This window comes from Rutidosis leptorrhynchoides, chromosome 7 (assembly GCF_046630445.1).
Source record: "Rutidosis leptorrhynchoides isolate AG116_Rl617_1_P2 chromosome 7, CSIRO_AGI_Rlap_v1, whole genome shotgun sequence".
NCBI lineage: Eukaryota > Viridiplantae > Streptophyta > Magnoliopsida > Asterales > Asteraceae > Rutidosis > Rutidosis leptorrhynchoides.
Window position 1 is genome coordinate 7,346,521 of NC_092339.1, and position 26,408 is coordinate 7,372,928.

General features: G+C 34.7%; 4 protein-coding genes across 6 annotated transcripts; all 4 read left to right on the top strand.

Annotated features, from left to right (window-relative positions):
- Positions 1-1,633: 1,633 nt before the first annotated feature.
- On the top strand, positions 1,634-6,573 carry LOC139857222 (uncharacterized). 2 transcript variants are annotated; one of them, XM_071845961.1, is made up of 5 exons: positions 1,634-2,738; positions 3,915-4,075; positions 4,311-5,042; positions 5,575-5,794; positions 5,936-6,573. In XM_071845961.1, exons 1-5 carry the CDS (start codon positions 2,444-2,446, stop codon positions 6,235-6,237), a joined length of 1,710 nt encoding a protein of 569 aa, XP_071702062.1. In that variant the 5' UTR covers positions 1,634-2,443; the 3' UTR covers positions 6,238-6,573. The 2 variants fall into 2 exon arrangements, with proteins under 2 accessions (XP_071702062.1, XP_071702064.1); XM_071845963.1 differs by having other exon boundaries at positions 1,634-2,726.
- A 916-nt stretch (positions 6,574-7,489) lies between these two features.
- Positions 7,490-8,808, top strand: LOC139857519 (serine acetyltransferase 1, chloroplastic-like). The gene has a single exon (XM_071846300.1). The coding sequence runs from the start codon at positions 7,585-7,587 to the stop codon at positions 8,701-8,703; it is 1,119 nt and encodes a 372-aa protein (XP_071702401.1). The 5' UTR covers positions 7,490-7,584; the 3' UTR covers positions 8,704-8,808.
- A 1,007-nt stretch (positions 8,809-9,815) lies between these two features.
- Positions 9,816-11,179, top strand: LOC139858155 (protein TRIGALACTOSYLDIACYLGLYCEROL 1, chloroplastic). The gene is made up of 2 exons (XM_071847007.1): positions 9,816-9,914; positions 10,037-11,179. Exons 1-2 carry the CDS (start codon positions 9,868-9,870, stop codon positions 11,028-11,030), a joined length of 1,041 nt encoding a protein of 346 aa, XP_071703108.1. The 5' UTR covers positions 9,816-9,867; the 3' UTR covers positions 11,031-11,179.
- A 493-nt stretch (positions 11,180-11,672) lies between these two features.
- Positions 11,673-14,109, top strand: LOC139858221 (cytochrome P450 71D11-like). 2 transcript variants are annotated; one of them, XM_071847073.1, is made up of 3 exons: positions 11,673-12,580; positions 13,236-13,758; positions 13,986-14,109. In XM_071847073.1, exons 1-3 carry the CDS (start codon positions 11,702-11,704, stop codon positions 14,039-14,041), a joined length of 1,458 nt encoding a protein of 485 aa, XP_071703174.1. In that variant the 5' UTR covers positions 11,673-11,701; the 3' UTR covers positions 14,042-14,109. The 2 variants fall into 2 exon arrangements, with proteins under 2 accessions (XP_071703174.1, XP_071703172.1); XM_071847071.1 differs by lacking the exon at positions 13,986-14,109 and having other exon boundaries at positions 13,236-13,889.
- The last annotated feature ends 12,299 nt before the right edge of the window (positions 14,110-26,408 follow it).

Genomic DNA, 26,408 nt, shown 5'->3' on the forward strand with positions numbered 1-26,408 from the left:
GACTAAAAAACTCGTTAGCTGAACATTTTATCAAACACCTAAAATGCATATTAAACAATCCACACTCATAAGAGATAATATTGGTTGTCATTTTATTTTAAAAGTGTAAATTTAAATATAAATTTAGAATTGTTTCCTTCTGCCTAGCTATTATACCTTCTCGTACTCAATTCAAACTAATTAATTAAAATAGTTCAAAATTATTTAATTTTAATAATTAATAATTATTATTAAAATTTAATAATAATAATTAATTAATAAAATTTAATTTTAATTTAAAATTATTTCAATTAATGACATCACCAACCATACTTAATTTTTTTTTTCTTTTTGATTTTTTCTTAACAAATGAATTAGTCTAATAATGACATAATCATTATAGAATTTTAATATTAACTATAGATGATAAACCTACTCTAATGGATACACTTAAGTATACAAGAATAATTAAATTTCATCATATTTATAATTTTGTCATGAATAATATTAATAAACCTTTTATTTATTATTAGTTTTATTTTCTTTGCTTTTATCGTAGATTAGAATTAGTAGTTTGCTTGTTTTTGAGGTTGGTTTAGAGTTTTGTTTGTTTGTTTAGAGGTTGGTTTAGTTAAAAGTATAACTAGTAAGGATTTAAACTAAGTTTACTTTGAAGATTTCAAACATCCAATTAATAAGCCTTTGAAATTTTATTCATTATTAATTAATTAATAATTATCACAAGTTATTATTAATTACTACGGAATACTTTTTAAAATCACGTGTTATAAAGTTGTTAATTAAAAAAAGTAAACAAATAACTAAATAAAGAGAATCTTTCACCTCGAAAACGCGCCTCGAAAAAAGCGCGTCAAAAAAAGTGAACGCACTTTAAAAATGTTTGTCGAAAAAGTGCACCGAAAACTCGACTGGAAAACACACCTCAAATACATGAGTCGAAATACACGTGAAATATAAACGTGAAAAGAATTTAAATTCATCTTCTTAAAAAAATAAAATTTCATAGATGAAGGATTATCAAAATTACAATTAATTTAACTTCTTTTAAAATATATCAATTCAACGAACCGATTTAAAAAAATTCAATTATACTTCCGTAAAATTTCTTTACTTAGTCTTTATCATCTTCTTGCTCTTAAGCAAGGTTGCAGAAATCGGTTCTCGGGAAGTTCTCGGACAGGGTCTCCAAAACGAGAACTCGGGAGATCTTGGGGAGTTATCGGCGGTTGACTTTTGTTGACTTTTGAGATTGTACCGAGTTTTTTCCGAGATTTGACCGATTTTACCAAGATTTGACCATTTTTCCGAGATTTGACCAATTTTTCAGAGATTTGACCGATTTTTGGTCGTTGACCGATTTTTGGCCGATTCCAAAACGAGTTCTCGACAGGAAAGTCAAACCGATTTCTCCCCGAGAAATCAACCGAGTTTTCCGATTTTTGCAACACTGCTCTTAAACAATGAATTGATAAATAAGTGGTCATTCACTATGCCTTAAGCTATGAATTGATTATTCAATACTCATTGACTATGTGTTACGCTCATCCAATTGGTACTTGCTTGGCGTCATTGTATGGGCCCAGAGAGCAACTCAATAACCTCGCCTCTTTCGCCGTTCGCACCCACACCCATACATCCAAAACTCTCTTCTCCCTTCCGATATATATTTATTTATTTTTTCTATTTCTATTTATAAATTTCTATTCATTTCTTCATGATTTTTGCCCACCTTTCTATTCTCATTTCTTCATTCATCACCATCACCACCGCCACCAGCAGCTGCCTCTGTAATCCACCTTATAATCCGTCCCAACTTATTCCTCTTTCTGTATCTATATGTACATATGTACATCCATTTTACTTATAAAAAACTCAACTTTTCTGACTGTTTTTTGAACCTATACCAGCCACCATCACCATCTGATGTATCTAACTACTACAATACTGGTGCCCTTTAGTATTATCAGGTGGGTATACATGGTTCACACAAGGGTTTTTCAAAGTTTGACCTTTTTGTAATTTTGGTCAAAAATCTTGATGTATTGCAGCCAGATCTTCAATAAAGCAATTATCTTGTTTTTTTTTTATTAGTCTTATGTGATGCCCAGTTCGTGTTTCTTGTTTTTAGGGGTTAAATCAAGTTTCTTTTGTATGTTTTGGTAGAGGATTTGATGTTCTTTAGGTTATATATGATAATTGTTGGGTTTATTAGCAGCTGATAAAACTCTACTTGTGACCTAAGAAAGTCTCTGCCAAAATATGTTATTGGCAGCTAGGGTTTGTAGGAATTATAGGGTAAATAATATGGATTGATTTGTTTAAGATTTATGATGGGTAGGATGTAGGTTACATGGTTACTTTTGTAAATTAGGATTTCTATTTCTATATTTGGGTTTAGTTATATTGTTAGTGAATTGAGGTTATTCCAATTATTGGTTAAAACATGGCTGGAAATAGTCAATGTTTTGTGGAGTGGAAAGAACAATTTGTTTCAAAAGAAAGGGGTAAAAGGGTGGTTCATTATTTCTTAAAAGATATAGCAGGAGAATCAGTATTAGCAGTTGTGGGTACAGAAAGGAGTGTTAGACATATGTTTTATGTGGTTGCTGAGGAGTTTTTAAAAGTCAACGAGCCTGAGAATTCGGTCAATGCGGGTTATAGATGGAGATCAAGGAGGGAGGTGGTGAATTGGCTTACATCTATGCTATCGAAGCAGCACCGACAAGGTGAACATTTCAGTAAGTTGTTTGTATTTATTTGAAGTAGTTATGAATGTTTCACCATTATTATATATCCATGTTTGAAACTCTGCATACGTTTTCATGTTATTATGTTAATGCTATGATGCCATGATGTTGATTATTGCATTTGACACTTTGGACGCACGTCTAGAAACACTTTCAAAATGCTAAATATGGAGTGAAATACTGATATGGTTTGTTTTTATGTGTGTACGTATTGCTTAAAGTAAATTTCTTCTAGCAATGCAGTGGAATCACATATGTTTTGCTGCTACAATTTTATACTGTAGTATGCAACTGGATAATCACATTTTGTTACATGGGTCTTTTTGGGGTATCAACATGTCTTGTTTAGCTGGTATAATGTTATATTAATCGGTTAAAGCACTAACTAAAAAAAATCCTCCAAAAAACTAACCGAAAAGCGTTCTTACTTTTTATTATCTCTATCGGACCATCAGACGAACGACCCCGTGTTGACCGTCTCGCGCCTTTTTCAACATTGGACAATATTATTTTAAATTTATACATACATACATATATATACATACATACATATATATATATATATATATATATATATATATATATATATATATATATATATATATATATATTAATTAATTCAAATTTGTATATATTTATTATCACATTTATACACATACGAGTTTTCTCCGAGATGCAGAGAACTTCCCAAATGTCCAACCGAGTTCTTTAACCTTGTGGATATGTAGCATGTTTTATGTTGTAAACTAGTCTATCTCATTTAATGTGTGGTCTAAAGTGTTTTCACCTTTTTAAGGGTTCTGCCACAATAACAAATTCAAAATATATGTTTTTTCCTTTTTAGATAAAAATATAAAAATTTCCTTTTAGGGTATGCACCCCCTTTGGTGTTGGTCTTTCCATGTCTCGATTCCAAGCTTTGTAAGAAAATAGTTATGGCAGTTGGAATGATAACAATGACGTTTTCTTTGTTATTATTTATGTGGTGTTTGATTTTTTAATGAACTGGGATATTTTGATATATCATTGACCCGATACACGCAAGCTGTTGATGCACGTAATTAAATGCTCAATATAAATTAATTTTTACGATTCAGTATTATGTGGTAATACTATGATTATACAGGGTGAACTATATTAGTAATATTTTTTATTTGTGAAATTCAGAATCACCTAAAAGTGATGATATTTCGGGAGTTAGCGTTTCATATCACAGTCGAAATATAAAATGGAGGACACCAGACATAGTGTGGTCTGGTGCATCATGGACATGCAGTAAACAACTCAAACACTTCCCAGCCTTTTGCAGGAACGGGATTACTATAGCGGTAAGTTTTTATTTATTTATTAAGAAATAATTTATTGTATAAATGGCACATGATACACCCGCTTCATATGTAAATGTGTTTCTTTATATAAATGGAAGGTGTTAAGAATACAATCAAAACAATAAGCGTTAGATTAACCTCATATAAATAAAGATTGTTGAAAATATGAAAATGCAACAGTTTCTAACAAACAAGTTATAATTTTTCTTATATATCTAAATTGTTTGGTTTACAGATACAATCATTTGTTTATGTTATGGCTGAAGAGGAAAAATGTCATCTTGCATATCTTGAAGATATGTATGAAGATCGAAAGAGTCAAAAGAAGGTCAAAGTGAGATGGTTTCACCACAATCAAGAAGTGCAAGGTGTCATTACTATTAAAAACCCTCATCCAAAGGAGGTTTTCATTACACCTTACGCACAAGTTATTAGTGTCGAATGTGTGGATGGGCCCGCCATCGTGTTGACCCGTGAACATTACGAGCAATACGCGTCTATACTTCCCGAAGATCTGTTAACCCGAGTGCATCTTTGTTTACGCCAATTTAAAAATAACCGTGTTAAACCGTTCAAATTGAGTAAATTGTGTGGGTATGTTGATCAACCCGTCTTTTCGATATTGGAAACGGATTTATTTGACGATGATGAATTTAGCCAGGGTGATAATGTTAAGTTGGGAGTTAAAAGACCTAGAAGTTTTAGAGGGAGACAAGTGGCGGCGTGTGATTCGTCGTACATGAATGTAAAGTATGAGATTTTGAGAAGAAAGCTCATCCCGAAGTGTGTGAAGAGACGGGCTTCATATAGACCGTGCTTTAAGGTTAACGAGAAGATAGAGATGTTGTGTCAAGATAGTGGTATTCGTGGATGTTGGTTTAGATGTACGGTGTTGAAGGTTAATCGAAGACAATTAAAAGTTAAGTATGACGATTTGAAAGATGAAGTAGGAAGTGGATATCTTGAGGTATGATATGTTTCTTCTTTTGGATATTTTGATTATAAAAGTAACTAATATATCAAATTAATTAAATTACAAGAAGCTATTATTGAACCAGTTAGTATGAATTTTAATATAACAATCCATATGCTTTTTAAACCACTTGACTTGTTTCCAATTTAGATATATTCTCAAGTTGTACTTGTTTACCGTATGCTTTGTAATTGTTGTCAACAGTCATTATTAGATTTGGGTAAACAATGGCTTTGCTGGGTTAGATCGACCACAATTAGTTATTTTTCTAATTTACTTACTAATTATTATGATTATAGAAACGGTATTATTACAATAAGAATATGAATCATGACCCAAGAGTATCATGATAAATTAAAATTCTAAAGTAAAACACAATATGGGAGGTCTTATTCGTTAACTCGGTTGAACTTTGACTTGACCCGATTGAGATAAAACACTACTTTTGTCGTATTAGACGAAATTGACACCTGGATGAACGACAAAGGACTTGACAATTTTTTTTATTTATTTATTTCATTTAAAGGAATGGGTCCCAGCTTTTAGATTAGTGACCATGCCCGATAAACTTGGCACGAGATGCTCGGTTCGGTCAACTGTGAGGCCTGCACGCACGGACCATGAAGCTATGTTTGAGTTTGAGGTTGGTTCCCCGGTTGATGCATGGTGGAATGATGGCTGGTGGGAAGGCGTCGTAACAGGGTTAGGTGAATCTTTGGATGCAGATGTTCAAGTTTATGTTCCCAGTAAGTTTTGTGATCCGAATCGTAACTTGTTTTGACCCGTTTTCTAACACAACCCATCTTGTCTCCTATATACATATCCAAACACATTTTTAAATCTCGCTTGATTCTTTACATTTACTTTATTCTGTTTGTTGACTACAGGTGAAAGTTTGTTTCTTGAACTACACAGAAATAACATTAGGGTTTCAAGAGATTGGATTGGTGACCATTGGGTTGATCTCGAAACAAAGCCTAACGTTCTTTCTTTGATGCCTGCTATTAGTACAAGTGAAACCAAACGCGATAGTATACCTAGTTCATCTAAAGAAATACCTGTACCCGTTGACCCGCCTGAACCCGTTGACCCTGAGGTCCATGAGGAAGATAAAGACCCGAGTTCAGCACGTGACAATAACCATGGTGAAAAAGGCGAGCGTACAAGTGATAAAGAGGGGGAAACATGAGTTACCAAAAAACCGAAAAGGCAATTTGTGTATATAAGTGACAATGTGAGGTTAGAGTTTGTACTTTCTTTTTTACTGATTGTTTTAGAAAACACCTTCTGACCAGGAGTAAAGAGAGGCGCCCTATAATCGGTGCCTCCAATTAGTAGTAAAACGTAAGCTCTTTTCCTGAATTTTAAGTGCTTTAATGACGTGTACATTTTGCAATGAAAGGTGTACATGTGTTGTCTAAGCTTGGTTCTGGAGAAGGGGTTGTCTTTTGGTTAGCTTTTATATTAGCCAAGTGTACCATTGTTAGTTGGTACTTCTTTTAACAATGAAACTGTTCATTTGGGTTATGGTGTGTTATAGTTGTCCTTTTGTTAAATGTGTTTTTAGTTTCTTTTTTTACCTGTTTATATAAACTTAAATCTTGCTAACAAATAGTGCTCGTAACACTTTATTATTTTTTATTGGGAGGGCAAATTCTCGTGCATCTATGCTACCATTATCTTGGATGTTATTTTCAACTGTTGAACTTCAAAGATTAGTTATCGTATTTGTAAATTTATGGAAATAATATTTATTTATACATATTGAAATTTCATGTGTAAGATCCATTAAGTTCTCATTGGATAGCTATTTTTGGTATAAGGCAAAGCCAAATTGGTCCACACCCGACGTGATATAAAGGAGATTTGTTATTTGTTATTGTCATTATTTATTATTTTATTTTATTATTGAAAGATATGTGCAACAATAAAATATCACAAGGCTTCATTATAATTTAGTTGCACATTATATGTATTTTGTGATATGGGTTTTGCTAAAGTGTATATCATTGGATGGACATGATAAGGTGAACTTAATACGAGTTTATTAAAATCTTCTTTATAGTTATTGCCATTAATTCATTTTTTTTACGTATCACAAATTATATGTGTAAATCTATATTATATTTTTTTATGCAACACGAAAACTTTTATTGTGTAATCAAATTGAATCTAGATCATTAGATAATTTTCTGTATTAAGTTATCACCATTGATCTAAATTGTAATGCTTGACTAGCTAATATTATTTATAGACAAAGATCTTATGGAGCACGGAGTAAATTTTTTTTTTTTTTTTTTACAAAGATCTTATAATGACTAAAGTATCTCTAAATATCTTAATCTTAATTAAATATAAATTCACACAAATATAAATAAAATATTGATAATGATAATGATAATAATAATAATAATAATATCAAGCATAGCCGACACCACAATAAGCCAAAGGTCCCCCTCGAATCCCTTTTCTCTTGGTCATATTCTTTATCTTTATTTGGAGTATTATTTAGTTATTTTTCTCCCCTGTTTGCTCCATGAAGAATAAGGTCTGTAAATTGACCTCAATTCTTCATCATCGTCTCCACTCTAAATCATTCAATTTCCTTGGATCCTTACCTCATTTCAGTACCTTACGATACACACAAACATCTTTCATTCATTCACCCAAACAACAATACAATGAATTGGCTGTTTCTGTTCATGATTCAAGAACACAAGTTCTTGAATCCAAAAAGATTGTTACTTTTTTCACACCCAAAAGTCTTGATCCATTTTCTAGGATACCCATCTCCAAGATTCACACAAAAACCACCTCTAAAGATGTAAATGATCAAAATAAACATGATGATGATTTGTGGTTAATAATGAAGGATGAAGCAAGATATGATGTTAATAAAGAACCTATCTTATCAAACTACTATTTCACTTCAATCTTATCTCATAATACCATGGAAAGTGCTTTGTCTAATCATCTTTCCAATAAACTAAGTAGTTCTAGTCTCCCAAGTGGGACCCTACATGATCTTTTCATGGGTGTGTTCAAAGATGATCAAGAAATTATTAATTCCGTTAAAGATGATTTAAGAGCTGTAAAAGAAAGAGATCCAGCATGTTTTAGCTATGTCCACTGTTTTTTGCACTTTAAAGGCTTCCTTGCTTGTCAAGCACATAGAGTGGCACACAAACTATGGCTACAAAACAGAAAAATAGTAGCACTTTTAATCCAAAATCGAGTTTCTGAAGTTTTAGCTTTGGATATTCATCCAGGAGCGAAAATCGGTAGTGGGATATTGCTTGATCATGCAACTGGAGTTGTGATAGGAGAAACTGCAGTTATCGGAGATAATGTGTCGATTTTGCATAATGTGACGTTGGGTGGGACCGGGAAGAGTGGCGGGGACCGGCATCCGAAGATTGGGAACGGGGTTTTGATTGGGGCGGGTACTTGTGTGTTGGGTAATATTAGGATCGGGCAGGGGGCGAAAATAGGGGCAGGGTCGGTTGTTATAAAAGATGTACCTGATAGAACCACTGCTGTTGGGAACCCTGCTAAGTTGATTGGAGGGAAAAATAATCCAGTTAAACTTGACAAGATTCCTAGTCATACTATGGATCATACTTCACATATTGAGTTTTATGATTATGTTGTTTAGAATTATTTGTTAACATGTTTTTTATGGTTTTGTAGTCTTATTGGGTTGGTTGATTGATTCTGTTTTCAATAAGCTATATGTCATCATGTGCAAAATTGTCTGTGAAATCCATTCTAGATTTTTAACTTTGACCTGTTTTTTCCCATTTTTGTTCCGTTTCAAAATGATTGATGATGACTTTTTGGGTTTTGTTAAAAATGTCTTATTGTCTTATCAACTCATTTTAATACAAGTTATCTAGTTTAAGGTAAAAGACTATCTAAAACAACCTTCAAACATGTAATTGACATTATTCTTTTTCCTGATTTTGAAAACATCTTTTTAAAGGAAAATTTTATTCGTTAACCTGTTGATCCGTTTTGATCATTATTCTACAAGGACTGGTTTTACCGCCAAACTTGATATAAGGCCCCGTTTGGCTCACGGAATCCAATGGGATTTCCGCCGGAATCTCATTGGATTCTGTGAGCCAAACGGGGGCTAACATTATAACTAATGACAGAAAAGAATGTTTCAGATAATTTAAGCTATCTAAATTTATAAACCAACTAATTTGTTCCCCAAACCACCAACAAAGTTAACTAATTTGTAGATTTTGCTCATTTTATCACTGTAATTGATATTGATATTGATATATTAAACGTAAGCGGCCCAAATAACCTATGAATAGATATTAGTTCATGGGCTAATAAGCCCATAAACTTTACTCTAACGGCCCATGTTCCGGACCTAACTCCGAATTCAGTATCTTCTGTTCGGACTTCATTATTAACAGCATCTTCACCGGATTTGTTTGAATCGAATCTTATTTCTGGCAATTATCCGCCACCGTTGTCAATTACTTCGCTAATATACAGGTATATGCTAATTTTAGTTTCAATTCTTATTCGTATACTCTCTCTGCCTTATGTTTCGTTTAGGGTTTATTTATTATTTCTTAAGTTTGCTTGTTTATACTTGTACTGATATCTACTCCAACTATTTATCGTTTTCAATTGAAGTAAATCTATTATTCTGCGTTATCGGTGATTTTTATAGGTCCAGTTATATCGTAATCGATTAGATTATATACGTATACGTTCATTTCTTATTAAATAAAAAATTGATGCTGAAGAATTTGTAATTTGATATGAATGGATGTTTATGTAGGTTTTTTAATCAACAATGCAAACTGCTTCCCTTCATTCCCTAACCTTGTACCTTAATCACAGGTATTTTTTATATATGTATATATCTGAATAATATATAAATTTACAATTGATCTGTTTGACTCGTGAATATGTTTGTTCCTTGCCCGATATCTATTTATCATGCAATCCTTAATGAATTGCAGAAAAAGTTCTACGAAAATAATAAATCCAATTCGAATTCAACCTTCGCAGCATCTTCAATTGATCAAAGGAGTCAAGAATGGTCTGAAATTGGGGAAAACTAAGTTATTTGTAACCAGAAGCTTAAACACGGGTGATGGTCACCCGTCTGCTGTATACGAGTCTCAAGAAATTGACACAAACAACGTACCAAGTCATCAAGAGGATATATTATTCAGTAAGTGGACCCCTCCTCGAACGCTATGGCGAGGGTTGTCGATATTCGTCCTAGCTGGACAAGTGATAATGAGGACACTTAAAGGAAACATACATTGGAAAAACACTCTCCAACAGTTGGATAGAGTCGGACCAAAATCAGTTGGTGTTTGTCTTTTAACATCAGCTTTTGTTGGTATGGCTTTCACTATCCAATTTGTTAGAGAGTTTACACGATTAGGGCTAAACAGAGCTGTTGGTGGTGTACTAGCTTTAGCCTTTGCGCGAGAATTGAGTCCTGTAATTACTTCTATTGTGGTTGCAGGACGTATTGGTAGTGCGTTTGCTGCTGAGTTGGGAACTATGCAAGTTTCTGAACAAACTGATACCCTGCGTGTATTGGGTTCTGACCCGGTTGACTATTTGGTTACCCCACGGGTTATTGCATCTTGTGTTGCTCTACCTTTTTTGACATTAATATGTTTTACAGTCGGAATGGCGTCTAGTGCTCTTTTGGCTGACGGTGTTTATGGAATTAGTATTAATATTATAATGGATTCTGCTCAAAGGGCGCTTAAACCATGGGATATAATTAGTGCGATGATTAAGTCTCAAGTGTTTGGTGTGATCATATCGGTTGTGAGTTGTGCATGGGGTGTTACTACTATGGGAGGCGCAAAAGGTGTTGGAGAATCTACCACTTCAGCTGTCGTTTTATCTCTTGTTGGTATCTTTATAGCCGATTTCTTGCTTTCTTATTGCTTTTTTCAAGGAGCCGGCGATTCACTAAAAAACTTGTAATTTGTTGAAATTGACTATTATAAGTAACTTCTTGTAATTTAGTCTATGTATGTGTATGTTTCAACCTATAAGTTGTCAAAGTGTTGTTATATCTCCTATATGAATCAGTTAAGTGGCAAATTTAACTAGTACACATATTATATATATATGAAGGGTACACAGTTTGATACATTTGATATTGTTCCAGTTTTTGAAGGTCAACAATTTATCATGAGTGTGTCATTCATTATCTGGTGCAGGTGAAATGTGACCTCACTTCTATATATTTAATCTCTTTTTCATAGATCCATAAGTTGACTCATCATTAATTCAATAACAAACTATCAACTAAACTAGAAATTTAATCCCTAAACTATATATCACTGTCTTCAACTAGTCATTCAACTTTGTTTGTTTTGACACTTGTACTCTTGAATGCACATTCTTGTATCATTTTGTTATTGATCTGCTCTTATCAAGTGCCGAATAATAGTATTTTACACCAACATTAACACAAAGTTGATTAATTAAACATGTAGTTTGAAAAACTAAAAGACAAACAATAAAATCTATAATACTAATACACCTGAGAATTTCAACAACACAACAAATAGATACACTGGATGCAATAATTTGTCTCCATTCATTGAGGGTAAGAGTGAACTCCCTGTAAATTTGATTCAATTCACCTCATGGATCTTTTATTCCAAATTGTTTTCACTTTTATTATCTTTATGTTCATGTTACTAAAACTCTTGAAGCGGCCCGAATCACAGAATTCAACCCCCGGTCTACCTCCCGGGCCATGGAAGCTACCACTAATAGGAAGTATTCATCATCTAGGAAGTTCACTTCCTCATCAACGGTTCAAAAATTTGGCCGGCAAATATGGACCGTTGATGCACCTACAGCTTGGTGAACTTTCAGTAGTAGTAGTGTCATCACCTGAAACTGCAAAACAAGTCATGAAAACTCATGATGTAAACTTTGCTGATAGACCTTATCTTCTTGCAAACGCCATTATTACCGGCGATGCTGCAAATATAAGTTTTTCACCACATGGCGATAATTGGAGACGCCTTCGCAAGATTTGTTCTCAAGTGCTTTTGAGCCCGACACGTGTCCAATCATTTGGGTTGACCCGCGAACAAGAGGTCTCGAATTTAATAAAGGCTATTAGTGAACATATAGGTGAAGAGATCAATCTTGGTGAAAGGATATTTTCAACAACATATGGGATCACAGCCAAATTAGCATTGGGTAAGAAATGTAAAGATCAAGACGCGTTTATTGAACTGGTGAACGAAGCTACGGCTGCAGCTGCAGGATTTAATGTTTCAGATCTTTACCCTTCGTCTACTTTGCTTCCTTCATTAACGGGATTTAAGGCGAAGCTTGAGAATCTTCATAGGCGGTATGATGAGATACTTGGAAGTATCATTCAAGAACATAAGGACAAAAAGGTCAACGCTGATGAAGATGAAGATCTTGTAGACGTGCTTATGAAATTTGAGGAGAATGGTGATGCTGAATTTCCTTTAGCAGTTGGTGATATTAAAGCAGTTATCATGGTTAGTAATTATGCTTGAATCAAGTTCCTATTTGTGCATTTTTTTCCGAACGGCCAACTTTATTCAAACCTCAAACTAGCAAGGCCCTAGAAGAGGCAAAACCAACAACTACAAGGGATTACAGAACCAATCAGTCCTAGATATATTTCATTTGATTCTATATCTAATAAAAATAAAAGGAAAAATTACATATAAGAATCAAAAAGTTCACTATTCTTCAACTGAGTAAAGTTTTTTCTCTTTACCACATCTCTAATTTTCTTGAAGAATATAGGTGTCTTTTACTTCTAGTTTTTTTAAAAGAGAACAGTTGAAATATAGTATAAACTTGTGTTCTCAAAAGAGTGACAATAATCATTAAAATTATCTTGTTCAGTACAATATAATATTTGAACATGTGTTTTGTTTATTAGGATTTTTGTTACTTTTCTTGATTACACCTCTCTTTTTTTTCCTCCACTAAAAGCTTTCTGACATAGCGGTATTAAGGGATTCATCAACCTTAAAGTTGTGAGTTCGAGTCCTGTCGTGAACAAAAAATGTGTGTTTTTGTTGTTCCAAAAATGAAAAAAAAATTATTAAATAAATAAAAAAAACACTTCTCTTTTTTTACAACGAAACACACCCATAATTACTCAACTTAATCCCCTTGTAGGACATCTTTTCTGGTGGGAGCGAAACTTCGGCTACAACAGTCGAATGGGCGATGACAGAAATGTTGAAGAACCCAAGAATATTGGAAAAAGCTCAAACCGAGATACGTCAAGTTGTCAATAAAAGAGGAACCACCGATGGAGCATGTATACAAGAATTAGAGTTCTTAAAAATGATTATTAAAGAAACTTTAAGACTACATCCTTCAACACCTTTGTTACTTCCTAGAGAAAGCAGGGAGAGATGCGAAATAAACGGGTACCAAATACCAGCCAAAACTAAAGTTATAGTCAACGCATGGGCCATAGGAAGAGATTCTAACTGGTGGAAAGAACCCGAGAAATTTGATCCAGAGAGATTTGTTAGTAGTTCAGTAGACTTCAGAGGACTCAACTTCGAGTTCATACCGTTTGGTGCAGGAAGACGAGTATGTCCTGGGATGAATTTCGGATTAGCAAATGTTGAGCTTCAGTTGATCAAATTGCTCTATCATTTTGACTGGAAACTGCCTGATGGAATAACAGGTGAAAACCTTGATATGACTGAAACATTTGGTGTGACTGTTAGAAAAAAAGCTAGCCTGAACTTAGTACCTACTGCTTACTATCCTTTGCCTGCATAGACTTCAATTGATGTACACTTTTTTTTTTTTTTTTTTTTTTTTTTTTTTTTTTTTTTTTTACTTGGTTTAGATTAACAACCACCAAGTTTGAATAAAAAAGTGTGTATTTTGTTTTCGCTGTTTGGTTAGGACTTACACAAGAGCCTAAAACGCGACACCTTCAGCACAAAGTTGTAGAGCTCTGAGTTACAGACGTCTGGACTTTTGATTCACCTAAATCCGAGTCTATACGACCGAGTTATGTAAAATGAACACAATATCTTAGAGGGTTTTGCAGCACTACCCCTCTACATTCCGGATTTTAAGATTGTCAAAAAGGAGTCACCGATGACGGATCCGAATGATCAACCGATGTGGAGTGCCAGGCAAGCTAATGTCGATTTGCTAAAGTGTTGCATGGATGAACAAATCTTACAATCAACACAAGAAACGAATACCAGAAGAATTAATCAAAAATAACCATCTCTACTTTGTGAGGATTGAACCAAATGAATAACGAATACAAAAAATGATCTCAAATAATACAGATCTGACCAAATCCCTATTTTATACAGAGACCAATGACGGCTAAGCAAAAAATTACATACAGACCCCTTTAATAAATAATGTACAGATTTGGTCCTTGGAGTATTAGTTAGATCACAACTGTGTCCCGTCGTTGTGTTAGTTAATCAAACCCCATACCAGGTACGTTATTTGTATTAACTAACACTCGATTCACATTGTGACTAACCCTTCTACACTTGAACAGCAATACCAGACCATAAACCTTGTAGCTTCTCTGCAACAATCTTCCAAAATCACTTTTAAACACCAAGCCTGAAAAACACAAACTTAATGAGTAGAAATCAACTTAATCAAACAATTAGATTAATCCTTTTAACACCCTCCCTTAATCTAATTGTGGAAAAGATCTATCATGTTCATTTTTTCTGTAATAAAAGAGTGCTGACTTAAACTTAAACCCTTAGTGAAAACATCTGCAAGATTATCATTGGAATCAATCTTAACAGCCTTAATAATTCCATCACAAATTTTATCTCTTACATAAAAGAGATCAATCTCAAAATGTTTTGTTCTCTCATGGAACACAGGGTTTGAAGAGATTTGTATAGCAGCTTTATTATCAACAAAAATTTCAACTGGAATTAAATTTGATACTCTTAAATCTTTCAAAACTTTCAAGATCCATATTATTTCACATGACACAGATGCAAGAGCTCTAAACTCTGCTTCTGCTGAAGATCTTGAGACTGTTTCCTGTTTTTTACTTTTCCAGGCAACAAGACTCCCACAGAACATAACACAATATCCAGTAATAGATTTTCTTTCCATCATTTTCTTACCCCAATCAGAATCAACATAAGCTTTTAAGTCAAAAACTTTACCTTTCTCCAAGAAAATACCTTTACCTGGAGACTTTTTCAAGAATCTCAGCAATCTTAAAGCAATCATCATGTGAGAATTCATAGGAGCATGCATAAATTGACTTAAAACATGAACAGTAAATGCAATGTCAGGTCTAGTTAATGTCAGATAAATGAGTTTTCCTACTAACTTCTGATATTGATTTACATTCTTAACAGGATAATCATTTTTGATCTCAGCTATGTTTGGCTCTATTGGTGTGAAGGCAGGTTTACAAGCAGTTAAACCAAAATCAGCTAACAATTCAACACAGTACTTTCTTTGACACATACACAACCCATTTTTTTCATTTAAAATTTCTATTCCTAAGAAATATTTAAGAAGCCCTAGATCTTTTATCATAAATTTTGTAGCAAGAAATGTTTTAACTTTTTCAACTTCACTATCATCACTACCAGTTACAACAATATCATCAACATAAACAAGCAGGCCAATAAAATAAGTATTGTTACACTTAACAAACAAGGAGTAATCATTTTTACTTTGCTCAAAACCAAACTCAATTAAAGCAGCTGTGAGTTTTTCATTCCACTTCCTGGGAGCTTGCTTAAGTCCATAAAGGGACTTAACAAGCTTGCACACTTTTTTCTCAGATTGATCATAATAGCCCAGAGGTAAAGACATGTAAACATCTTCTTCAAGGTCACCATACAAAAAAGCATTATTTATATCTAATTGATATAAATTCCACCCTTTTTGTACAGCAACACTTAAAAGACATCTGACAGTAATCATTTTTACAACAGGAGAAAATGTAACATCCCGTGTTTTTCCGTTAAATTTATTTTAACACCGTCTTTTTTTTTTTAAAATAATACCTTTCGTTATTTAAATTCGTAGTTTCCGTTGACTAACGTTCATAATATTTCCGTTATTTAATTATAACATCACTCATTTACTCGAGCGTTTTCAAAATATTCGTTCGGTAAAATCCCGCACCCGCTTCTAAACTCGAGGGACTAAAATTGACACGGGGCAAACTAGTTGACTAGGTCAACTAGTCCACCCCAATCACCACCATTCAACCATCTCCCTCTCTCTCTCTTTCTCTCTAGCAAGAACACACACACAAACCCCAACTTCATAAAATCATCATCTAAATCCGGATCGGGAAGCAAACTTCAAAACAAATTACATATTCGTGATCCTCTCATCATCCTCTTCGATTTGGTACCAAATTCATCCATTTTGGGTAACTTTCTAAAATCACTAATTTTCTTTAAATTCGTGTTTTTGACTTGAAATTGTGTTAGTTAGTGTCTATGGCTCGTGTATAATATGAATATATGTTTTGTTTGCTCGATTTGTTGATTTGAGTAACTAGTTTGAACTTTTGAAGTGGGTTAGCTTAATCTTTGATTTTGGATGATTAAAAGTTGTTTAATTGTTAAAGTTCATGTTTTAATTGTGCTACTAGTATCACTAGCTTCGTTTTGATGCGTAGGTTGATTAAGGAAACTTCAAAAACATGAATATTGATTTTTGCGGATTTTGGTTAGGGTTTGGTAGACTTAAAACGAGCTTTTGATGTTTCGAATGCCATGGAATGTTAATTGTTAGTGTTTAGTTGTAATGTATGTTTCATTACCTTCAAAACGGCATATCGTATGTGTAAATTGAATTCCCGAATCATAAAATACGTTTTACGAACTTGAAACTTTGATTATGAACGTTCATTGAACATTTGACGAGAATTTGATTATTTTAAATGCATGTTTTGATTGATAATATGTACTTAGTTGCATTCCTCGTCAAAATACCTTTCCAACGATGTATGATAGGCGTTATAAGTGTTTGCGGATCAAGTGTTGTGTTAGAAAAGGTTTTGGTTCGTGCACACTTGGAAAAACTGGAATTCTCTGCCCAGGTAGTGGCGCGGCGCGCCACATACCCGCGCGGCGCGCAGAATCACCTGGCCAGATTCTGACCTCTTGGACCCATTTCACGTGAAATGTTTGACTAGCTATCGACCTACGATTCACATGAAACTTGTTTTAATATACTTGTATATGAATAACTAGCATAGAAAAATAGTTCGGGACCCGACCCGAACGTGTTGACTTTTTCGTTGACTTTGACCAAGTTTGACTTTTAGTCAAACTTAACCAAACTTTTATGCAAACGTTCTAACATGCTTTTATACGTGATTCTTGCATGAAACTTGACAACGTGATTCACATGCTATACTATTCGAGTCGTAACGAGCCATAGGACTAATTGAACACATTTCACCCGACCTTGTGTCGTAACCGGTTAATTGATACAACTTACTTGTTTAGGTCAAGGCTAAGCAACTTTCATGCACACGTTTACTTGTTGAAGTACCTTTATACTCGTGCACTCGAGGTGAGATCATAGTCCCATCTTTCAACAACTTTTATACTTTTAAATTATGGGATGAGAAACATATACAGTTTTATACTACATACTTTTATACTTTGAACACAAGTACAAGGAAACAAACATTCCACAGCGAGTTAGAACAAAAATCCTCAATTCGATTATCATTAGTTACACTTGCAGGGTGTAAGCGAGAACTTATATTGTGTGGCCATACGGGTTTGACAAACCCTCATTACGGACGGTTCGCTACCGTCTACGGATGAAATATATTTTCGAGAAACAGTGTATGTTCTAACACTATTGTGATGGGGTTCTATGGGAGGAAACGTTAAGTCTTGATAATTGGGTGCTCGCGAACAATACTTTTGGAATGCAAACGATTTTGATAATCAACTATGGGAATACTAAATCTTGTGGTTCAAAAACAACGTTTACAAACACCTATGATTTCACCAACGTTTTTCGTTGACAGTTTTCTATATGTTTCTCAGGTTCATACTCGGCTACTTGATACATGCTTCCGCACACTTTGATTTCTTGCTTGGGGTCAAGCATACATACATGCATACGCTAGTGATAGCACCTTTGGATTCAAACTTTTGTTTACATACTTACGCTATTTACAGCAACTGTGTTTTTAAACTAATTATGTCGCAAGTTATTTCATTTATACTTTATGACTTTTGTAAACTTAGACTTGTTGTCGAACGGTTTTGTAAACTAAACTTGCAAGTCTTGTACCTTTCAAATGAATGCGACATAATTTTGGTCAAACGAGTCTCATATAGGGACTACGACCACGCAACGGGACCTAAGTTAACGGCGCCGTCAATAACGGTTTTGATCGGGTCGTTACAAGTGGTATCAGAGCGTTGGTTGTAGGGAACTAGGACGTGCATTAGTGTGTCTAACAGAGTCGTTAGGACGCATTAGTGAGTCTAGACTACAACCGGATAGTTAGCATTTGCATTCTGACATACATTTGCTATAGATAGCACTTACTTGACTACTTGTGCATTATACTTGAATCATTCTTAGGCAAACTTTTTAATGGTACCCAACCTTCAGCATACGAACTCGTATTCCGCCACTTTTTGGTAACACACGCAAATTCATGATTCATACACGTATGGATGACGACGACTTCATTAGTCACACTTGTTCGGGAACTCTGTCTCCCGGATTGTTATTTGCCACCGTTTCAACTTACTATCGGTTTCCCACTGGTGTTTCTTACTATCTACTTTTGGTGTTACTACCATCACTACTCTAGGTGAGTATCGTCATCAACATTTACCACTACGGTTGCGTGCTACTCGTTATCATGACTCGTTACTCTTTTCATACCTGAATACCTTATTGTCTGACTCGAACCACATTGCCGTGGACAATCATTTATACACTTCCCTCGGGGAACGCTTCTTTATAGTTGCACTAATTCTTTCGATTCAATACGAGTCACGTTAGAGACGTTGTTACACTTTGTGTATTTTAAACTTCACGATTACACGAACTTGAATCTATAGAGTGATGTGGGAATGGAGGTATGAGTTAGCGTAATATAACGACACTCGATCAACGTGGTTATATTACGGTAAGACATACCAAAGTTCTAGTGACACGTGATGGTGGTTAGACTCGATCAACCTAAACACCACCATGCGCCATGTACATGACTTCATCTTTTCAGGTTTGGACATCCGAAAACTCCGAGAATATTTATAACAACCATACCGGGGACACACCTTCAATTATTGTCGAATTATATTTATGCTTCCGAATGAATTTCCGATTCCATTCGACTTCAACCGTATGTCGCACGGGTATACTAGCTCGTCCTCGCGCAGTCTTATTGACTAACTACAATTTACTCGTTATGCTCACATCGGGGCGGAAACTTCTCTTGCATCACCCTCGTACTTCCGGTTCAGGAGGTCCTTATTCTAAATTCTCAAAGGAGAGCGACTCTTCACGTCATATAAGTATTCGCCGCGAGGGTGGATAGTCCTAACAATCGTTTTCAAAACCCGATAAGAACTTGCCCCGACGAACATTTTTGGAAACCGATAAATCTTCCGCGACGCGAATTTTCTTGAGAAACTTGTCCTAGCTAACGTTTTCAATTCCTAGCAAACTTGTTCTATATGCCTTAGGGAAATGTACCCCGTTTCGGATCGAGATCCTCGTTTCACTTCTAGATTTTGGAGTACCTTACAAAAAGCCTCGGGACCGCGTTTAGACATGGGTACCGCGTATCATCCACAAACCGACGGACCAAGCAAACATATGATTCAAACCTTGGAAACCGTAATACGAATTTGTATTACTAACTTCAAATTTACTTGAGGAAAGTATTTTCCTTTAGCTTAATCCTCGTACTACAATGATCTTCATTCGAGTTTTAACGTCACACCTTTTGAAACCACATGTGACCGGAAACGTCATTCTCCTTTGACGAACCAAATAAACGATGATCAATTCACCGGGGCCGAGTTTATTCATGAGCAACCGAAAAAAAAAAAAAAAAAAAAAAATTATTCATATTCAGGTAAAACCCTACGCGACTCGTAATCACCAAGAGCTACGCCGATGTTAGACGTAAACATTTCAAATTCAACGTGGGAAACCGCGTCACGTTAAGAGTCGCACCTTGGAAAGGTGCAATCCGTTTCGGGAAACGTAGGAAGCTAAATCCGCGATATTTTATCCTTTTGAAATCTTGGGGCGTTTTAGACCCGTTGCTAGCCGTTTAGATTTTCCGGCTCATTTCGAGTCTCCGTTTATCCTACATTCGATGTATCAACTTAAAGACGTGTTTTGCGAAACGGGAACTTGTTATCTCCTTTGATGAACTCACTATCGACGATAACCCTCACTTCCTAGGAGGACCGGTTGAAACCATAAATCGTGAAACCAAACCGTAAACAACATATGATCCCGACCGTCAAGTTCGTTGAAATGCCCAAGGACGTACCTTCACTTATCCGTAGAATTTACAACGCAAGATCTCGAGGAAGATTCAACAACTACTACTTCCAACTAAATTTCGGGACGAAATTTCTTTTGAGGTGTGGATAATGTAACATCCCGTGTTTTTCCGTTAAATTTATTTTAACACCGTCTTTTTTTTAAAATAATACCTTTCGTTATTTAAATTCGTAGTTTCCGTTGACTAACGTTCATAATATTTCCGTTATTTAATTATAACATCACTCATTTACTCGAGCGTTTTCAAAATATTCGTTCGGTAAAATCCCGCACCCGCTTCTAAACTCGAGGGACTAAAATTGACACGGGGCAAACTAGTTGACTAGGTCAACTAGTCCACCCCAATCACCACCATTCAACCATCTCCCTCTCTCTCTCTTTCTCTCTAGCAAGAACACACACACAAACCCCAACTTCATAAAATCATCATCTAAATCCGGATCGGGAAGCAAACTTCAAAACAAATTACATATTCGTGATCCTCTCATCATCCTCTTCGATTTGGTACCAAATTCATCCATTTTGGGTAACTTTCTAAAATCACTAATTTTCTTTAAATTCGTGTTTTTGACTTGAAATTGTGTTAGTTAGTGTCTATGGCTCGTGTATAATATGAATATATGTTTTGTTTGCTCGATTTGTTGATTTGAGTAACTAGTTTGAACTTTTGAAGTGGGTTAGCTTAATCTTTGATTTTGGATGATTAAAAGTTGTTTAATTGTTAAAGTTCATGTTTTAATTGTGCTACTAGTATCACTAGCTTCGTTTTGATGCGTAGGTTGATTAAGGAAACTTCAAAAACATGAATATTGATTTTTGCGGATTTTGGTTAGGGTTTGGTAGACTTAAAACGAGCTTTTGATGTTTCGAATGCCATGGAATGTTAATTGTTAGTGTTTAGTTGTAATGTATGTTTCATTACCTTCAAAACGGCATATCGTATGTGTAAATTGAATTCCCGAATCATAAAATACGTTTTACGAACTTGAAACTTTGATTATGAACGTTCATTGAACATTTGACGAGAATTTGATTATTTTAAATGCATGTTTTGATTGATAATATGTACTTAGTTGCATTCCTCGTCAAAATACCTTTCCAACGATGTATGATAGGCGTTATAAGTGTTTGCGGGTCAAGTGTTGTGTTAGAAAAGGTTTTGGTTCGTGCACACTTGGAAAAACTGACCAGAATTCTCTGCCCAGGTAGTGGCGCGGCGCGCCACATACCCGCGCGGCGCGCAGAATCACCTGGCCAGATTCTGACCTCTTGGACCCATTTCACGTGAAATGTTTGACTAGCTATCGACCTACGATTCACATGAAACTTGTTTTAATATACTTGTATATGAATAACTAGCATAGAAAAATAGTCCGGGACCCGACCCGAACGTGTTGACTTTTTTGTTGACTTTGACCAAGTTTGACTTTTAGTCAAACTTAACCAAACTTTTATGCAAACGTTCTAACATGCTTTTATACGTGATTCTTGCATGAAACTTGACAACGTGATTCACATGCTATACTATTCGAGTCGTAACGAGCCATAGGACTAATTGAACACATTTCACCCGACCTTGTGTCGTAACCGGTTAATTGATACAACTTACTTGTTTAGGTCAAGGCTAAGCAACTTTCATGCACACGTTTACTTGTTGAAGTACCTTTATACTCGTGCACTCGAGGTGAGATCATAGTCCCATCTTTCAACAACTTTTATACTTTTAAATTATGGGATGAGAAACATATACAGTTTTATACTACATACTTTTATACTTTGAACACAAGTACAAGGAAACAAACATTCCACAGCGAGTTAGAACAAAAATCCTCAATTCGATTATCATTAGTTACACTTGCAGGGTGTAAGCGAGAACTTATATTGTGTGGCCATACGGGTTTGACAAACCCTCATTACGGACGGTTCGCTACCGTCTACGGATGAAATATATTTTCGAGAAACAGTGTATGTTCTAACACTATTGTGATGGGGTTCTATGGGAGGAAACGTTAAGTCTTGATAATTGGGTGCTCGCGAACAATACTTTTGGAATGCAAACGATTTTGATAATCAACTATGGGAATACTAAATCTTCTGGTTCAAAAACAACGTTTACAAACACCTATGATTTCACCAACGTTTTTCGTTGACAGTTTTCTATATGTTTCTCAGGTTCATACTCGGCTACTTGATACATGCTTCTGCACACTTTGATTTCTTGCTTGGGGTCAAGCATACATACATGCATACGCTAGTGATAGCACCTTTGGATTCAAACTTTTGTTTACATACTTACGCTATTTACAGCAACTGTGTTTTTAAACTAATTATGTCGCAAGTTATTTCATTTATACTTTATGACTTTTGTAAACTTAGACTTGTTGTCGAACGGTTTTGTAAACTAAACTTGCAAGTCTTGTACCTTTCAAATGAATGCGACATAATTTTGGTCAAACGAGTCTCATATAGGGACTACGACCACGCAACGGGACCTAAGTTAACGGCGCCGTCAATAACGGTTTTGGTCGGGTCGTTACAGAAAATGTTTCATCAAAATCAATTCCCTCCCTTTGATTATAACCCTTTGCAACTAACCTTGCTTTGTACCTATCAATTTCACCACTAGACTTATATTTAATCTTGTATACCCATTTACATCCAATAGGTACTCTACCTTCAGGCAGATCAGTAAGTACCCAGGTTCCATTCCTATAAAGGGCTTCCATTTCAGAATTCATGGCATCAACCCATTTTGGGTCTTTGCATGCTTCCCAAAAAGTCTCAGGTTCAACACTTTTGTTTAAAGTGGAAACAAAACATCTATTTTCTTTACTAAGATTAGAATAATTTATAACTTTGTCCAAACTATACTTAACTTTTGCATTTAGCACATAATCATTATATTTAGATGGTAGCTGAGCTTTTCTAGATGACCTTCTTACATCTTGAGCAGTCTCCTGAGTTGGTATAATAGTTTGATTGTATGTATTGCCCTCAGGGAGATTAGTGTCAACATTTGGTGTTGCAGGTAAGGATGTATCCATTGTTTGCTCAGAAGAACCACCAACAGAACACCCTTGGTTGCCATCACCATGTTGTTGTGAGTCTTTCCCTTCATCATTGGGACTTTTAGAATCTTGGTTATCATCAAAAAAATCAAAGAAATTTATAGTATTTAAATCCTTTGGTAGAAAAATATTTTCAGAAAAATCTTTTGCAGACTTGAAAGGAAAAATTTGTTCATAAAATTTTACATCTCTTGAAAAAATAAAAGCTTGTTTATCAAAACTATACAACTTGTAACCTTTCTTAACAGTAGAATAACCAACCAAAGCACATTTTTCAGACTTAGAACTAAACTTATCATTTGAGTTTAAAACAGAAGCAAAACACAGACATCCAAAGACCCTAAGATGGGAAAGACTAGGTTTCTTTTTATATACCAACTCAAAGGGACACTTACCACTCAAAATGGAAGAAGGTAACCTGTTAATCAAATAAGTAGCAGTAAGTACACATTCACCCCACATATAAAGAGGAATCCCCCCTTGAAACATAAGTGCTCTTGCTATATTTAGCAAGTGTCTATGTTTCCTCTCAGCAATCCCATTTTGCTGTGGAGTGTATGCACAAGTAGTCTGATGGATAATACCATTTGAAGTTGTAAAATTATTCATGTTTGCATTTAGAAACTCTGTTCCATTATCACTCCTAATAATCTTTACCCTTTTTTCATACTGATTTTTTAACAAAACACAGAACATTTCAACATGTTCAAACACTTGTTCTTTTGATTTAAGTAAGTATACCCATACAGCTCTTGTACAGTCATCCACAATAGTAAGGAAGTATTTATAACCTCCTTTACTCACAACCCTATAAGGACCCCAGACATCCAAATGAATTAATTCACCCAACTCAGTAGTCTTGTGATCACTGAGTGGAAAAGGGTCTCTAGTTTGCTTTGCCTTATGGCAGATTTCACAAGGATCATGTTTTTTAAAATTATTCAATTTTAACTCAGATTTCAAAACATGTAAAACTTGATCAGCTGGATGTCCCAGTCTGTCATGCCAGATAGTTTTGGACAAATAACAAGTACCATCAATTAAATCACCTTTCAACTTGTCATCAAACAAATACAATCCATCACACTGATTACCAGTCTCCAGAGTCCTTAAGGACTTCAGATCCTGAATATAACATTTATTTTTATCAAAACCAACAAACAAATCATTATCTCTTACTAAGCAATGCACAGAGAGCAAACTAACACAATATTGTGGAACAATTAATACATCATGCAGAACAACATGTTTAGACAACCTTAAATTCCCAATTTTACTGACCAAAGCTCTAGTCCCATTAGGATGACCAACAGTTAGATTCAAATTACTTACATCAACTAAATCTTCAAAATTTTTATCACTATTTGTCATGTGTTGATTTGCTCCAGAGTCAATTATCCAACCAAAATTATTATTATTCTGACTTTCAACTTGATTAACCATAAAAAATTTATGAAAATGATCATTAAAGTAAGCATTTAAATTAAGGAATTCACCTGACAAATTAGACTTTATATTACTGTTATTCACTTTTCCATCCAGAATGCTCAACAATCTGGATATTTGATCACTTGACAGATTAACAGAATTAGGAACAGAAGTCCCTGCATCATTAAAACTAGAAGTGTGTTTCACAGCATTAGCACTATTAGGATTTCTTCTTTTAAAGTTTGGTGGATAACCAACAATCTCAAAACATCTATCAATAGTATGGTTTGTTAAACCACACCTTGTACACTTCATGTTAGTATTTCTAGGTGGATATCCTATTACTTCAAAGCATCTATCAATAGTGTGTCCAACTCTGTTACATTTTTTGCATTTTAGTTCAGAAGATGAGCCTCTTTGCCTATTGTTATTCATGTTAGACATAAAAGCAGATGATTCACTTATAACTTTCTTTTCTTTAACAACCCTATGTGATTCTTCTCTTGAGATGAGTGAAAAAGCAGTTTTAACACTTGACAATGGATCTGTTGTAAGTATGTTACTTCTTAATTGTTGATAAGTATCATCAAGACCCATTAAAAATTGCATTAATTTCTGGTTATTTATATGATCTTGTCTTAGCTTATCAACATCACATTCACATGATGGTATTTTACACAGCATATCATATTGTTTCCATAATGAGTTAAGTTTATGATAATAATCTGAAACAGATGTGCCATTTTGTGTCAGTGAGTTTATTCTTTGATATAAATTGAACATAAATGACCCATCCACTTTATCATAAGTTTCCTTTAACTCATTCCAAACCACAGAAGCAACTTTGGAATATACTTGACCAAAATACAATTCTTCACTCATAGCACCTAAGATCCATGAAAGAACCACAGCATTACACCTCTCCCATTGATTTGCTAAAACATCATCTGTAGTAGATTTTTCTAAAGATCCATTTATAAAACCAGTTTTATTTTTTGTTTGCAATGCAAGTTCCATTGCACATGACCAAGATTTATAATTTTCTGTCCCTTTTAACTTGAAATTAATGAGAGGTGTACTGCTAATATCACTTGCATGTAAGTAAAGTGGATCACCAAAATCCAATATACTTATCATGGTGACCTCATCATCATCCACATCAGACATATTGACAGAATCAAGCAAGAAATCAGAAAATCACACAGAAATATAGATAACAGAACACAAACCACCAAGAAGAACCTACTGCACTTGATCAGGTTTCCTTAGATCTTTAATGATCAAGGTCAAGAGTTGG

Excerpts from the sequence above, each read along its gene's own strand:
- LOC139858155 (XM_071847007.1), top strand. The coding sequence starts at position 9,868 with ATGCAAACTGCTTCCCTTCATTCCCTAACCTTGTACCTTAATCACAG. Across the intron at positions 9,915-10,036 it reads ACCTTGTACCTTAATCACAG|AAAAAGTTCTACGAAAATAA; the intron begins GTATTTTTTATA and ends AATGAATTGCAG.
- LOC139858221 (XM_071847071.1), top strand. The coding sequence starts at position 11,702 with ATGGATCTTTTATTCCAAATTGTTTTCACTTTTATTATCTTTATGTTC. Across the intron at positions 12,581-13,235 it reads ATATTAAAGCAGTTATCATG|GACATCTTTTCTGGTGGGAG; the intron begins GTTAGTAATTAT and ends ATCCCCTTGTAG.
- LOC139857519 (XM_071846300.1), top strand. The coding sequence starts at position 7,585 with ATGAAGAATAAGGTCTGTAAATTGACCTCAATTCTTCATCATCGTCTC.
- LOC139857222 (XM_071845961.1), top strand. The coding sequence starts at position 2,444 with ATGGCTGGAAATAGTCAATGTTTTGTGGAGTGGAAAGAACAATTTGTT. Across the intron at positions 4,076-4,310 it reads GGAACGGGATTACTATAGCG|ATACAATCATTTGTTTATGT; the intron begins GTAAGTTTTTAT and ends TTTGGTTTACAG. Across the intron at positions 5,795-5,935 it reads TGTTCAAGTTTATGTTCCCA|GTGAAAGTTTGTTTCTTGAA; the intron begins GTAAGTTTTGTG and ends TGTTGACTACAG.